Below are 16,014 nucleotides of genomic sequence, written 5' to 3' on the forward strand. Positions count from 1 at the left end.
GAGATCTGCACACAAAAACAATTGGTTTCACCAACCACTCAAAACCAAAATAAATAGTTCCAACCAATCACCGACAGGGGCTGGGTGTTGTGAGGTTTTGCACTCGTGCACGGCTGCACGCGAAGTCGGAGCTGAAGAAGAAGCCAGCGTCTATCAATGAACAAGAGAAATTGAACATGGTTGAGTCAATCCCCAAGAGGAGGATTAGGGCGAGGGAATACCATCGTGTTTATTCCAAAACACGGCTTCTTCTTCAGCTCCGACTTCGCGTGCAGCCGTGCACGAGCGCAAAACCTCACACCCAGCCCCTGTCGGGGATTGGTTGGAACACTATTTATTTTTGTTTTGAGTGGTTGGTGAAACCAATTGTTTTTGTGTGCAGATCTCAGAGCCTAGGCGTCCTACAGAGACGTGGTTTTCTGACGGCCTGCTTATGGGGCGGGCAGCTAGCGGATCGTTAGGAAAGATTAGATGAATGTGATCATTTATTTTTGGGCCTGAAATCGCTGATACAACCTTTAACATACGAGGGCACATTATTTAAAAAAAAAAATCAATAATTATGTACACGAATAAATCATTTATAACTGCTGCAATATTCCATAAAAAAAATAAGAGTTGTCCATTTTGATTTCATGGTGACTTTAACAAGCAGATGAATCAGTCTTGCACATCCAGAAGCAACTTACTTCCCTGTTGAAAAAATAAGGTGAATATTGATATAGTATACTTAATTAATATTAATGTTAATAAATGAAATGTAATTAATTCGACTCAAAATGTTTAATCAACAGCCCTAATGCATTTCTCGCATTCATTCATCATCTCGGGTCGAGCATACGGCTTCTGTAACACTGCCACAGAACGAGAGAATCACAAGGTCGTGTCCTTGAAAATCCACACTGCTGTTTCTCCCACTTATTGAGCCTTTCCAGCGCTTCTGACACTCGGTGTAGCTCCAGTGGGGAACTGAGATAGCATCGTCCACTTCCCCGAGACAGAAGTGGATCAATCTCCCACTGTCTTGCTCTCCATCCCCCACTAAACTGGACTGTTTAACCCCTATCAGTATCATCGCGAAACAGAGCATCTAATCTGTACGTTTCGCTCAGATCTGATACTCACCAGAGAAGTATTATCCTTCCTAGGGCTTGTAAAGAACAAACCAAAGGCTGAAATGGGGTTTATACTTTGTCCCGCTCTGAATTCCACTCATAGCGGGCTTGATGTCAGCGAGCCCTGCTGGCAAATCAAAGCCTGGCTAAGCCTCACCCTATTTGCATACAAATTGACCAGCTGATCCCTGTCACTCTGACAATGCAGCCAAGGTACACCCAGACTGCAAGCCCTGCTAATTACAGCGTGATCCCCTTATATTAATGCCAAATGGATCCCTAGTCTGCAACGAAACCTGCTACTCTGAAGTTTCCCCTTATTGTCGGCCCTTGAGAAAGTTTGAAAAGTTACTGTGTACATTTTAATTGCACATCAGGACTGCTGACTCACTCTGCAACCGGCTCCTGCACAGAAGATAAGTTTTTATTTAGACCGTGCTTTTTTTTCATACCCTCCTCCCGGTGGAATATTCAGGGTATTAGTTGTCGCTATTTAGCACGAGCCAGATAAATGAAATGATTAAATTATGAACGTTTTTACATGTTTTGTTTTTAATAATGCGCCTTGGGTGTCCATTACACACTGACCCCTAGTGGTCACCTTCTAAAGCAAATTAATTATTAAATTACCTTTTTTTTTCTCTCTCTCAGGTAATCAGCTAATTGAGTAGCCTACAGACCTTGATAACTTTCTAATACAAGCACATTACGCATGTAGCCAACAATTCAATATAATTTCTCTAAAAAGTATTTGATATTACTTTGCATGAGGTGCTATTTAGAAATATAAACACATCAACAACAGAGAAATGACATTGGACTGACCTAATTGTCGAGATTCTGTATTTTCAATTTAGTCCACGAGGTGGCGTTATTGGGATATTTGCCCATATGCCTTATGCGAAAGCACAACATATACAAAATGATAAGCTGTTTCAAAGAGGGAGACAAACATACAGGGAAAATAATGGAATTCCACAATACATTCATAAATTCAGGATACTCAAAAGTTACACTGTAAACACATACAGAACAGTTCTGATGAAAATAATTTTGCAGTGGGATGAAAAGGGATTAAAAGGATCTCCTCGACATGACATGAGTTTGATGGGAATTTAAAGCATGTGAACGACACCACAAGTCTATTTTTGGGACTTGAATATCTTGTTTGGAGGATGAACAGCTGTTTGCATGTGAAAATATATGGGGTTTACAGTTCGTGAGGTTGCGCTCAAGGCACCACAACAATGCGCATGGTGTTGGTGTAGCCAGATCCTGGGCGCCAGCCTGTGACAACGATGATAACGTCGCCAGACTTGAAGTACTTCCGGGTCTTGCCTGAAAATCAAAATGGAGGGTGTAAACAAGTAGGCCTACGTGTACAAAGGTAAATGGTTTTAGTGTCTGATATCTAAATCTAAATCCACATCTAAATCACATATAATCCATGATTTACTAACTGCATGTTAAATTGCAGTTTGTGACTTTTACTACATAGGCTTCTTGCTAGCTTTTAGCTTTAGCTTTGAGGCCTTTCACACCAAGCACAGCTTATGGCAAGCGGTTTAAACTTTAAAGTCAGCTAATTCTGACTTTATTGAAACAAATATTGAAACGTTATAGTTATAGTCAGTGTTGGGTGTAATGCAAGTAATTAATTACTGTAATTTATTTTATTTTCCCTTGAAAAAGTAAAGAATTACTCTTAATGTTAATATAATAGAATAATAATAGAAAGAATTACTCTTTCTGTAATTTAATTATAGTTACTTCTGATGTAATTGCATTAAATACTGAATAGACTATAGAACAATTCTGTATAAAACAATAGTGGATTTAACATTAAATTATTCGGTATCGATATTCTTGTCTGCGATAATAGAACCAAAATTATTGTCTTGCACTCAGGGGCGTATGCACTCAATTTTCTCTAATTAAATGATCTCTGGAAGAAAAATGCCATTGTCTACCTTTGATTAGCAATAACAAGCAACAAATTATGGCTTTGTATAAACTGTATTGTATTGTATTGACTATTGAAACTCAAATTCCTTTAAATATGTCAAACCAGAAAACTGCACAAGCAAATTTCATGGGTTCTGAAGTTCACGTATATTTATATATTCTCTTGGCAACTCATAGACACCTCATGACTAAATAAAGCGATCAAGTGATTTTCCCTAGCTGCATGCATCCCTGTAAAAGGTAACCAGCTCGGTAAGTGACTAAAGACTAAATCAATGTGCATCTGTTAGTGTCACACTAGATGAAGTACTAGATTTGTCTAGATGTCTCATTACCGATCTCCAGGGCGAAGCTGACACGTAGATCCACGTCCTCAGCCCATACATCATTGGCAGGCTTGGTATAGAGGATGGGGATGATGCTGCGATACAGGTGCAGCTGCCGAGATGTCTGGCCGTTACGGGTCACCGCCATGATAGGAGCACGTGGCCTGTATCTGGAAAGCAGCTGGGCAGACCTGTGGAGACATAGACCGGTCGAAGTTTAACACAAAATATTAAGACAGAATTATAAAATAAGTAAGTAATAATAAATTGATTCTTAATTATACTATTATTCTAATTATTCTCCTTTTAAGATTCAACCACAATGATGTCATAAATTCTTCTTTTTCTTCTTATTAAACATTAAAATGAATAATAAATATTTGTATTCATGTGTAATAAATAAATAAATAATATTATTCATATTAATTCCAATTATTCATATTTTAAGTCATGGAGTCTCCTTTTAAAATGAGCTCACATTACATGAGATTTTAATTTGCTAATAGAACACGACTGTTTAATTCTTCTTATTAGGTCATAAAATGAGGACATTAGATGCATGTATTTTAATAGTTTAAAATGTAAAACATACATGTCGACAACAGGAAATAATACACAACCACATAAACGCAAATGACATGTACAACACCAAACAAAGAACTAAGAGAACACAGGGCTTAAATACACAAGGGAGGCTAATCAACGTAACAGTGAACAGGTGAGTAACTCAAATCAGCAACCATAGAAACAGACTAGTCGCAGGAAAATGGGAACAAAGGAAACCATTACAGGAACAAGCACTAGAACTAAACCAAACCAGAACATACACGTGACATTAGTCTATGTATGCAGGCCAAGGTGGAGTGACGGGCTCGGCAGACTGAGACAGAGACATGGGATCCCTATTCGTCAAGGCGAAGCTGGAGCCCGGAAGGCCCAAGGTGGATTCGCGCAGCAGAATGGAGAAAACGGAAGAAAAAACGAAGAACTGAAGGAAACAAGCGGAGGCGGGGCCAGGGGGCTGGCTTGCTTTGGTAGAGGAGGTGGGAGAGGGAGACTGGGCGGGACCATCAAAGATGCAGGAGACTTTGAGCTGGGCGGGACAAGCGATGACAGGAGACTAACCCCCAATTTTCACCAACTGCGGAACGGTTGCGAATCCTCTCCAGAACGGCAGTGGAGTCAATAGGTTTCCATTAAAGTCTGTGTGTATTTTCACTGACTGCGGAATGGCTGCGTTCCGACTCCGTCCCAGCTCCGGCGATCCGCTGCCCTCCGGAACAGATACGCAGAGCTTCTATTTTTGCCGGATGCCGCAGCCGTTCCGCAGCAATTCAGCACAGGGCAGATTGTGCGGTGCAGGTTATATCGAGCGATCATACGTGAATCTCGTGGGTCCTTGTGACTTCAGCTGTCAGTCATGGCCGCAGCCATTCCACAACAAATCCGGACCTGGTGAGTATTGCAGGACGGTGAAGCACGGAGCAGACATGCAGCGGAGCCGATCCGCAGCTGTTCCGCAGTTGGTGGAAATCCGGGGTTGGGGAAAAACCTCCTCCAATTCTCAAAACATTCTATGTAGACTTGGCACAGATTCCTTTCAGCAGCGGGAGTATAGGCGGGGCTCTCATCCATGCCCTCGTACTCCACGAGGATGCCCACTTGAACGGACGGTTTTGCCGGCTCACGCACCTGGTCAGGCTCTTTGTGGGACTCGGGATGCAGGACGAAGACTGCCTCCGTTTTTTGTGGTGGGCTCGTTCTCCCAGTCTATGGTTGGCTCAGGTTCTTGATTCATAGGTGGCAAGGCTGAAGACTGGTGATGTCCTCCTCAGCTGGTTAGATGGTGAATGGGGAGCCGCAGCTCACCAGCACCCACTCCACAAATGCTGCGAATGCCCCTCAAGGACCATCACCGGGAGGCGTGCCTTAGTTCGCTCATTGAGACTTGCCTGAAAAAACTTATAGGGAGCGGTCTGGAAAGTGTGTAAGGCATGCCAGGTCTAAAAAATATATTGTGTGGTCCTCGAGGGTATGCTGCACCTGATCTAAGAAGAGCAGGCGGACTGCTGGTACGTCCATTTTTTGTTGGTTTGGTTCGTGCTCTTATAATAATTACACGGCGCAGGAAAATCCAAGAAACAGTCTTCAACCAATAAATCCAACAGGAACAGGAAATCATACACAACCGCTTAAATGCAAGCAATATGTACAACACCAAACAAAGAACTAAGAGAACACGGGGTTTAAATACACTAGGGAGGCAGACTGGTGGTGGGAAAATGGGAAAACAGGTACAGGAATTAGAACTAAACCAAACCAGAACATACATGTGACAATATAAAATAGTATCATTAACCCTATAAACCCGAAGTGTACCATTGTCAATTTATTATACAGTTTAGCAACTATTATACAAAATACCAGACAACATGATCCAACTGACCAATCAGAATAAAATATTCCAGATAGCCGTGCAATAAATAGATATAATTCAAAGGCTTGTTTGAAATTGTATCTTCTCTGGTTGGAGTCTGTCTAAAACACGTACTCCTGTATAAAAGCCCCAACGAATGTGCACTTTTGCCTCTCTGCGACCTACTGCGGGACAAGTGAATAAGGAGTTTAAATTAGCCTATGAAATGTCAAGGTTCAGGCCTGCAAAGGTCAGGCTGTCTCGCTCAGCGCAACGAGATGCATTTCGATCAGCCACAAGGCAAATCGGATAATGTATGAGAATGACAAAGAGACAGAGACTCTTTAATGTGGCTAACTAACTCTACACAACTGTTCAAATGAAATGATGTGTTTTAAGAGGAAGCAAAATCTCTCTCTAAAAATGGCATAAGAAGAGGTGCATACTACAAAGCATTTGCATTCATAAGTTTTACATTCTTTAGCTCATGTGCACAACACTGAGTTGAGGTTACTGTACCTAATATTAGAACCATGTGTGGGTGTGTAAATGCCACTGTAAGACTTTAGGGTTTAAAAGGGTGTCTCTGACCTGCCAGTCTTGGTGAGGACGATGATGGCACTGGCACAGCACTTGAAGGAGGCTTCCACCGCACCAATGGCCACGGACTCTGTGGGGTCACGGGTCAGATGGGAAGTACGACGAAGCTCTTCGAACAACTGCCTGTGGAACATAGCGCCCTCTGCTTCACGGGCGATCTGACGCAACAAAAATTGACACAAATGAGGATATACATGAACCTTGTTATTATATTGTTAAGCTAATGCAGCTCTGACTAAAGGTGTGGTGGTCATGTTTAATGTTGTTCAGTGAAATCCAGTAATTTAATAGGAATTTAATCACGTTCATAATATGGTTACATTTTGGCATTTTGAAAATCAATACATTTTAATAGTCCTTTTAACTGGAATCCACTTGATCAGGAATTTCAAGTGAAGGCTAGGATTTTCCCCTCGCAGATTTCGCAGATGTTTTTCATGCAAATTCAGCGCGTTGACCAACAGAAAGCTGGTTGGTTTGAATTTGACTTCCATGTGAGTGGTGTTTCGCGCATCACTACAATAACAGACAATGGACGTCTTTGTCGCCCAAATTTTGTAAATGTGGCTGCACCTTTAGGGCCAGATTTACTACAAAAAATAACCCTGTCCATGCCTTTTCAGCGCTAATTTTTCACCTTGAGTCTTTAGTAGATCCTGACAGTAGTTTTTTTAACGGCAAAAGAGGGTTTGCGCTGGCATAAATCTGGCCCTTAGTGTTCTGTCATAGTACAGATCACAGTATTAGCATCTGATACCATCATTGGTATCATGATACCACCCGAAAACTTTTTTTGATGGAAATGTAGCTAGAAAGAATTCTATTTATAGCTGGTAAATTTGATAAGGAACCTTTGATAGTGAACGAAGAAGCTGGAACTGTCTAGCGTGTTGCAGATCCTCATAAGCATGCGAGAAATCGTCGCCACAGCAGCCCAACAGGTAATCTTAATTACAAATGGCACAGAAACAAGCATGTCAAACCACAAATCCTGGTAGGCTAACATACTCTTGCGAAAAAGAAGTGCACTTAATAGTGCCCTTGTAATGTACTTCAAAACTAAAAAGTAAAATGACAGAATTTTTATTTTAAGGTGAACTAACCCTTTAAGTATATTCTTTAAAGCATATTATTTCCATAATAACAAGTACTTAAAAAGTATGCTAAACTGTATTTCTTTTTCATAAGAGTAATTGTTAATTGCACGTGTAGTCAATACAGTTACAGCAATAGCATTAAGCTACTGTTTACTTTTGCTAGCTGTGCTTCTAGAGTTAAGAGGTTTGGGGTAAGATTACATGAATGTTCTGCTTAGCATGCTAACCGTACAGTATGTTATTCGAATATTAGCATTGCCACACTTATCAGGCACCAGTCAGGGCTCAGCCAGAAGGGGGCGCTCTTGGTCATACCTGATGCTGTATGTGCACAGACTCTATTGGGTATTCTCCCTTCGCGGTCTCTCCACTCAGCATGATACAGTCGGCACCGTCGAGCACGGCATTGGCCACGTCGCTGCTCTCGGCGCGGGTGGGGCGGGGCTTCTTTATCATGCTCTCCAGCATCTGTCAGTCGAAGAGAAAATCGGTGGATGAACAACAGTCAATTCGTGCTCGCTGAACTGAGCCGGCTCATTTGCTTCTGCTTGGTATCAGTCCTAACCTGTGTGGCACATATGATTGGTTTCCCAATCCTGTTGCAACGACCAATCATCATCTTCTGAGCCAGGAACACCTTCTCAGTAGGGATCTCAATACCCAGATCTCCACGGGCAACCATGATACCATCGCTAGCCTCCAGGATCTCATCAAACCTACACAAATAAAGAAATAATCAGAGCAACAAACTCACTTTAACATTGCATGGGTGGTTGTAGCGAAACGCTTGAAGATCAAGATTCAAAGAGCAAACAGTCTTTAATAAATCAATCAAACTGGTTCAGGGAACAGGGAACATATCCACATAACACAAACAATCCAGGACAAAGCACTAAAGAGAACTCAGGGTTTAAATAACAGAGAGCTAATTGGAAGAACAGAAAGAGGTGTGGGATAATCATTTACTAACCCAAAATAGAATAGATCATTACCGTTACACTCACTTAAGTTGAGGTTTGTTTGTTTATTTGCACTTTTTGCAATCAAAGAAATTCCAATTAACATATTGTGAATATATTTACAACTGTTTTCTATGTGAATATATTGTAAAATGTAATTTATTCCTGTGATGCAAAGCTAAATTTTCAATATCATTACTCCAGTCTTCACTCAGTGTCACATGATCATTATGTTGATTTGCTGCTCAAGAACCATTTCTTATTATTATCAATGTTGAAACCGGTTGTGCTGCTTTATATTTTTGTGAAAACCAGGATATATTTTCTTTCTGCATTCTTTAATTCAGTGATTTTTAATGTTACCATTATTGGCCTGATAAGAAAATTTGGCCGATATATAAAAGCGGATTATTTCCTTTAGCTGAGACGCTTCAGATGCGGACTGTTAGCTATGATGGTTTTGAATTGCTTGAAATATGATTGGAATCACTTCAAAAAAGGAAGATACAGTTAATGCAACATGTGCTGTCATATCGGCTACATAAAATTATAATGAGAGCATTGTAATTGTGTGCTTGGGACATGGCTTTTAATGGTGAGACTTTAGTTTTTGTAATCAGGCTCTCAAAAGTTATATATAAATTTGGATTTAGATTTATCGGGCAATATATCGGACATCGGCTTTCAAATATAAAGAATTATCGGTCGGACAGCATTTTCATATCGGTGCATCCCAAATATATATGTATTTATTTTTCTTATTTTTATATATTATTTATATTATCACTCACTTGCGCACACCCTCATGGTTCTCCAGCTTGCTGATGATCTTGATATCCTTGCCTTTCTCTCCGAGCACCTTCCTGACAGCTTGCACGTCAGCAGCCTTGCGAATGAAGGATGCAAAAACCATGTCGACGCCCTGCTCCACACCAAACAGAAGGTCCTGAATGTCCTTCTCAGACACTGCGGGCAGGTCAACATTGGCCCCGGGCAGGTTCACGCCTTTCTTGCTGCCCAAAATGCCTCCATTCTCAATCTCGCAGTTCAGGAAATCAGAACCTGGAACATTTAACCATGTTAACACATTGAAATTTGGCAGACCTGCCATGATGTATCACTTTTATTATGTGCTAAAGGGTTGTACATTTTATGTGGTAATGAGAGGAGAGATTCATTGAACTCGAAGTCAATTTCGACTTGGAACTCACCAATTTCCTTAACCTTGAGTGAAATAAGACCATCATCCACAAAAATATGGCTGCCCTGCTGCACCACCTTTGTGATGTTCTTGTAGTCCAACCACAGGGTTTTCTCATCGCAGTTGTCCATGAACTTGTCATCCAGAGTGAGCTTGATGATGTTACCTTTGACAAGCTTGACCTCCTCAGTGCCACTCTGAAGAAACCACATACATGAGAAAATAGACCTATAGATCTATAACAGAGTTTCTAATGTTGAAAACCACACTTTAGAAAATGAGACGCTATACTTACGCCCTTAATAAGTCCGGTCCTGATCTCAGGGCCTTTGGTATCCAGGGCAATGGCCACAGGTCTGTACTCAATGCTACCAGCTCCAAAACTCTCAATGGCTTCACGGACATTCTTGATGGTTTCAGCATGGTACTGCATGAAAAAATGTTATGTACCGTCAGTGGTTTTAAATATTAACTTTAAGTGAGAATAAGACGGGTCATTTAAATGTATAAATAAGCATGAACAAGAAGAACATACAATATATATATTACTATATTATGGTCTATACCAGGTGAGACGTTGTTTGTTCTAGAACACTCTATTAGAAACATTGAATAATTAATGGTGCTTGCCATAGGCAATTTTTATTATTATTCTGTTTTTTGTCCTGCTTGTCTTCTGATTCTTGCTCTCAGAAGGAAGATAAAGTTTCAAATATTAACTTTAAGTGAGCTTAAGGTGACAGCAAACATAATCTAAATGTAAAAATAGGGAAAATCAGCAAGAACAAGAAGATCATACAATAGTGGCATAGAATGATCCGTTTTTAAAAAATCTCCTATATAATACCAAACAAAACTACAACATGACATCCAGGTGGACGGTTTTATCGATTAACAGCATGAGCTCTGAGAACCGTAGAACTCTACCGAATGTTGCAAAATAAAAAGAACAAAGTGAACATGTCTTTGCAGTAAAGTCTACCGCTCAATCCATGATAGTCTCTGTCCCGTCTGTCCAATCGCAGGCTTGAGGCAGAGACAGAGAGGTATATATAGAATCAGGGTAATGTTTCCCAGGACCCACAGAAACATTTGACTGCTACTGAACTCAGTTGAATAAATATAAATGGTCTGACAGCTTTACTGATAGTTCAGTCAATATTTTGGTTGTCATTCCATTCATTACAGAACGTGTGTAAGCTAAAAGCGGGACAGTAACCTCACAACCACCTCACAACCATATCACAACATGTAAAAAATGGCTAACTGTAACAATGCTATATTAACAACAAGAAGTTATTATTTCAGTGAGTAACAAATGCAATCCAGAGTACAATAATACAAGGACAGTTTCATTTTGCCATAGTTTATGAATTAGAAATCATGTAAAGTGACCTCAGTTCCAAAATTTAATTTTGGTATTAACAAATATTAAAACTAATCGGATATGGTCAGATAAAGCTAAAAAAGAGCTTTTTGGCAGTAAACACACTGGATGGGTTTGGTGCAAACAGGGATAAAAAGTACCCCATGCCCACAGTTAAATATACCGCTGGAAATTTAATATTGTGGGTCTTTTTTTCTGCCGGAGGTCCTGGTCCTTCGGATATATGGCATCATAGAATAGCAAATACCAACAGATAAAAAAATCAGGCCTCTGATAGAAATCGTATAATGGGCCGTGGAGGATACATCTGGACAAGGAACCAATACAAACTCAACAAAATCAACACAAAAATGTGCCACTGAGCACAAAATTAAAGTTTTGCCATGGCCGTCTCAGTCCCCTGACCTGAAACCTATAGAAAACTGAAGAGGAGAGTGCATCAACATGGGTAGCAAAAAGTATTGAATAAAATTGTAGCCAATGTGTATTAGAGAAAAACATTTATTTCATAATGATTTTTCCCCAATTTCAAATAGTTTTACTTCAATTAAAGGTTAGATTTTTGTGAATTGGACCATTCACTGGACCTTTCAATGAACTATGTGCTCACACTTACCTGTCATACACTAGAAGCAACTTTATAAAAGGAACATGAGCTTTTGACCCTCTGAAGCCCTGAGATGGAAATATCTACTGCATCACTTGATGATATCACGCCTGATGTATTAATCTCTAGTAAAGGTCCCATGAAGAAAAAAGTAAAAAAGCCATGCCTTTTAAAAGGGAGAGGTCAGGGCAGTCTAAACTCTCGCTCTGGCTTGAGCCCAACATTACTCTACTCAATGTACTGAGCAGACAGATCAGAGCGGCTGACAGGATCAGCTTACAACTTCTGACATTTGAAGAGGCGCGTGGGAAATGCCACAATAACGGAGGATCTACGATAGTACGAACGTAAATTCTACCTAAGGGGATCAGAGACTTTTGAAGAAATCATATTAATATATTAATAATTAAGATTATAGACTGCGGAATGGATTCGCATGTACCTCGTGAGTTCCATGGGAGAAGTTCATACGTGTAATGTTCATGCCGGTCTTGATCATCTCCCTCAGTGTCTCCACAGATCGGGAAGCAGGTCCTGCATTAAGAAAAAACCAAAACATTGGAAACTTTTCCTTAACGTTTTGAGGGACAATTCGCATTAAGAACTTCCTAATGTGGTCCTCTAACCGATGGTGCAGACGATGCCTGTGTTGCGAGACACTGACGGTTCAGAGTCGATGTCCAGCAGGCACAGGTGCTCCAGGAAGGTTTCCGCCATAGCAGCGGGCATCTGCTGCTGCTGAATGAAGGCAGAGCCTGTAGTCTTCGTCTGAGACATGGCTGGAGCTGCGACTGCTTGGAAAGTCCTGGAAGAAACATGGACAAAGCGTGTTTGGGTGGCTTATGTAAGGACACTGATTATTTTGAGCTTGTTATTATCCCCGAAACTCTTTTTCTGTGGAACTGGAACACAAATGGACAAGTCCATGCTGCAAAAATTTCAAACAAGACTGTCCTTGTGAAAAAGAAGTAGGCTACACTTTAGCATACTTTTAAGTACTTATTACAAAAAATATATACATTTAAAGAATAGACTTTAATGTTTGTTTTTGGCACTTAATTGCATGTTAATTGTAATAAATGAAAATGTATTAAAGTGTACATTTATATTAAATTATATTAGTTGAACTTAAAAGTGCTTTTTAGACTCACATAAGTAGGACTTAAGTACATCTTTATTAAAGCAATAAGCCGTGTTTTAGTGAATTTAGAACAGCTAAGGGGCGTTGTTAGGCCCGAAGCAGAGCGGAGCGGAGTGCCTAAAACCCCCTTAGCTGTTCTAAATTCACTGTAAAACATGGCTTCAAGGGGCTTATTGCTTTTATAAAATGGTTACTCCATAAAAATATTAATTTTAATATTTATTTTATGCATAAAATAAACACCAGCAACAAAAAAGATTACGTTATAACACATTTATTCCTCCGCCAAGCAATGTAGTTCCAAAGAGGTTGCCAAGCAACACATGCAGCAACAAACGGCAGTTGCGCAGAAATACTAATGTAATGCGGTCACATGTGTATGTTTGTTGAGTAATTTACAACGGCTTCGAACGCGGCTCAACCAATCAGAATCAAGGACCGGAACTAACCGTTTTATATGGAATTTGATCATTCTAATTGTATTATAAAATATACTATGTCATTTCTATTGAAACTTGTATGTCACGTAAGTATTTTGTTAACATCTGTATTGATGAAGTTGCAATTTAGGAATATAACAAAAAATATGTTAATTTGAAATGTAATATAATATCAAATAACACTACAGTTCAAATGTACGTGCTTTAGTATGTTAGTCAACATCAACAATTTAATTTAATTTCTATTATCTGCAAGTACAGTTTATAAAAAATATATACTTTTAAGATTTTAAACTAACTACGAATGCACAATTAATACAATTAGGAGCACTTCTTTTTCACAAGGGTGAACAATTTTGAAAAGCAAGATTTTCAGAGAATAACTACAAATAATTCTGAACCTTGCACATACCTATCATATGATTTAGTTTTAAAACTTCTGTATCAGGTTAGTTGAAGAAAAGGTCATTCAACCAGTCTACAGGAGAACACTAACCCTATGTTACTACTGATGTAAGATGTGTTTATGTTAATAAAATGACACTAATCAACTTTACTTCTGTGTTTAACCCCACAAGTTACATGAAGAGTAAATGAGAGCCATTGGATGGGTTTGAATGCACAACTGCACACACTCTTACACACACATTCCAGCAAACAGTGATCTCATAGAAAAAAAGACAACTTGTCAAATTAATAAATAATCATAATCATCAGTATTATTATTGTTATTGTTAATGAACATACATATTAAATCATGTTATAATGTACAATAATCAGCCAATAATATATATAAGAATATTTTTTTAAATATATAAAATAAACATAAAATATCAATAACAATCTGAATATGCAAAAGTTTTGACAAAACATATGTTATAAATCAATGAACTAAGTGCGTAATGTGTCGATAAATAACCATATCTCCTAAATGCGCCAGTAATACGTGCAAAAAAATGTGTATTTCTAATTATATTTAGGCTATGGAATGGTTCAAATAAACGTTTATTTTAGAGGTTAAAACGTCTCCGTTTATTTAAAGCGTGTTTTCAGGTCGTAATACGCATCTACTGAGTTTGATCTTCGCTGTTTAAATCCTCTGTCCTCCTACCTCAGAAGATGAACGCCTGCAGGTCAGAACTTCTGATCTCTATCACCGACACTGTCTGAACTTATCCAGTCTGAACTGACCGGCACTACTTCCCACAGCTCTGCTTGTTCTTCCGACAGGATCGGATGGATATTATAGTTCGGTATTTTCAATGTATCGCATCTGATTACATTAATAATATTAATACGATATATTGATTATATTTATATACTTGTGTTATGTATTAGAACGGTGTTGTTTCGTCTTGAGCGAATGTAGTTAATTAGACGCCACCTGCAAGTTTGAATGAACTTGAGACCGTCATCTGAAGAAGTAAGTGTGATGTTTTCATTTAGGAATTTAACGAACAAAAAACACATTATCGCATGAATTCAAATTTCCATCTTGTAAGATTTTAATTTTGCACGCCATTTTGATTTTGTATTGCTGTTCAAAGTATTGTATGATCCTGTTTCACTCAATGAAAAGAACAGTGGACATGACTGTCCCCCAACACCCTCACCACTCCTTCATGTCATTTCATAAATACCAGCCATTACTGGCATCTGGAGTACTAATAATAGCTCAAGGCCTACAGCTGAAACTTTGATGCCCATGATAGAAAGGTTTGCTCATTTGATTCGATGCCCACTCTGTATGCCATTTCCACAGATCAGGAAAGGTCAGATCATCTGAAGTTTTGCATATTATATCCAAATATTGTCTACATTGTCATAATTACTCTGTCATTAAATTCACTACACATACTTACCCTTCAAGTTGATGGATAGATGGTAACAGTAGGCCTGTGAGTGACCTTTAAAAATCCATAGCTTCCTGTCTAAAATTAGTTCAGGTGTAACTAATTCTACCTATTTTAAAGCCACCATTAAATCAAAATTGACAATTCTTATTTTGTATGATTTATTATAAATTATTTATCCGTCCACATCATTATTTATTCATGTGTCCTCATCTTTAATCAAAATCACTTCCCCCTTCTTGTTTCAGAGTCATCTCTTCTCTTCTCTTCTCTGATGATGTGTTTACTGGCGTGAGGGCGGGGCAACCTGTCACTCACATGAGATCGACCAATAGCAAACCACAACTATCCAATCAATTCCCAATGGACAAAATAAAGTCCGCCCCTACATTTTTTATTGTTCGAAAATACGTTTCACTCAGATATACATCACAATAGGAAAAAAAAAACACTATTGCACCTTCCATTTCATGCCAACTTTAATTCACTCCTAAAGAAGGCGATAACTGCAAGCACAGACGGATGCATGTGAGAGATATTGTAGTACTAAATTCTAAATGTGAATATTTGTTTTGTTTACAGTATGCATGACATCAACTAATATCAGAACTGGAATACAACAAATCAACTTTAAAGCCAAAATTACTGTTTCAAGGCAACCAAACATTTTAGCAATCATGCACAGCCCAATTCTGTTCACTGGTACAACATGTTCTCCTTGTCTCACTCTCAAGGAAACCCTTTACCATTGGCATTCGAAAATCTTTGGGTGGTCCCATCAACTAAGCTCCAAAAATGCATATAAGGAACGGACACCTATAGGTATGGCATTTCTTTACATGGGTTTGCACATTGGTCTAAATTATAGGTTCGCAGTTTCATATGGACTTAACAATCACTGGTAATG

General features: G+C 39.0%; 2 protein-coding genes across 2 annotated transcripts in view; one reads left to right on the forward strand and one right to left on the reverse strand.

The window, feature by feature from the left end:
* Nucleotides 1-16,014, forward strand: part of etfbkmt (electron transfer flavoprotein subunit beta lysine methyltransferase) — a 325,550-nt gene that overhangs the window by 226,072 nt on the left and 83,464 nt on the right. The window lies entirely within an intron of this gene.
* On the reverse strand, nucleotides 1,942-14,469 carry pkmb (pyruvate kinase M1/2b). The gene is made up of 11 exons (XM_079603253.1): nucleotides 14,366-14,469; nucleotides 12,300-12,478; nucleotides 12,116-12,207; nucleotides 9,975-10,106; nucleotides 9,690-9,876; nucleotides 9,270-9,540; nucleotides 8,085-8,235; nucleotides 7,835-7,987; nucleotides 6,414-6,580; nucleotides 3,416-3,597; nucleotides 1,942-2,453 (listed from the first exon to the last, which is right to left on the reverse strand). Exons 2-11 carry the CDS (start codon nucleotides 12,448-12,450, stop codon nucleotides 2,347-2,349), a joined length of 1,593 nt encoding a protein of 530 aa, XP_079459379.1. The 5' UTR covers nucleotides 12,451-12,478; nucleotides 14,366-14,469; the 3' UTR covers nucleotides 1,942-2,346.

This window comes from Phoxinus phoxinus (assembly GCF_949152265.1).
Source record: "Phoxinus phoxinus genome assembly, chromosome: 25".
Classification (NCBI taxonomy): domain Eukaryota; kingdom Metazoa; phylum Chordata; class Actinopteri; order Cypriniformes; family Leuciscidae; genus Phoxinus; species Phoxinus phoxinus.

Coding starts and splice junctions, on each gene's coding strand:
- pkmb (XM_079603253.1), bottom strand. CDS start 12,450: ATGTCTCAGACGAAGACTACAGGCTCTGCCTTCATTCAGCAGCAGCAG. Junction 6,581..7,834: donor CTGTGCACATACAGCATCAG/GTATGACCAAGA, acceptor TTGTTGCGTCAG/ATCGCCCGTGAAGCAGAGGG. Junction 2,454..3,415: donor CAGCTTCGCCCTGGAGATCG/GTAATGAGACAT, acceptor TTTGATTTTCAG/GCAAGACCCGGAAGTACTTC.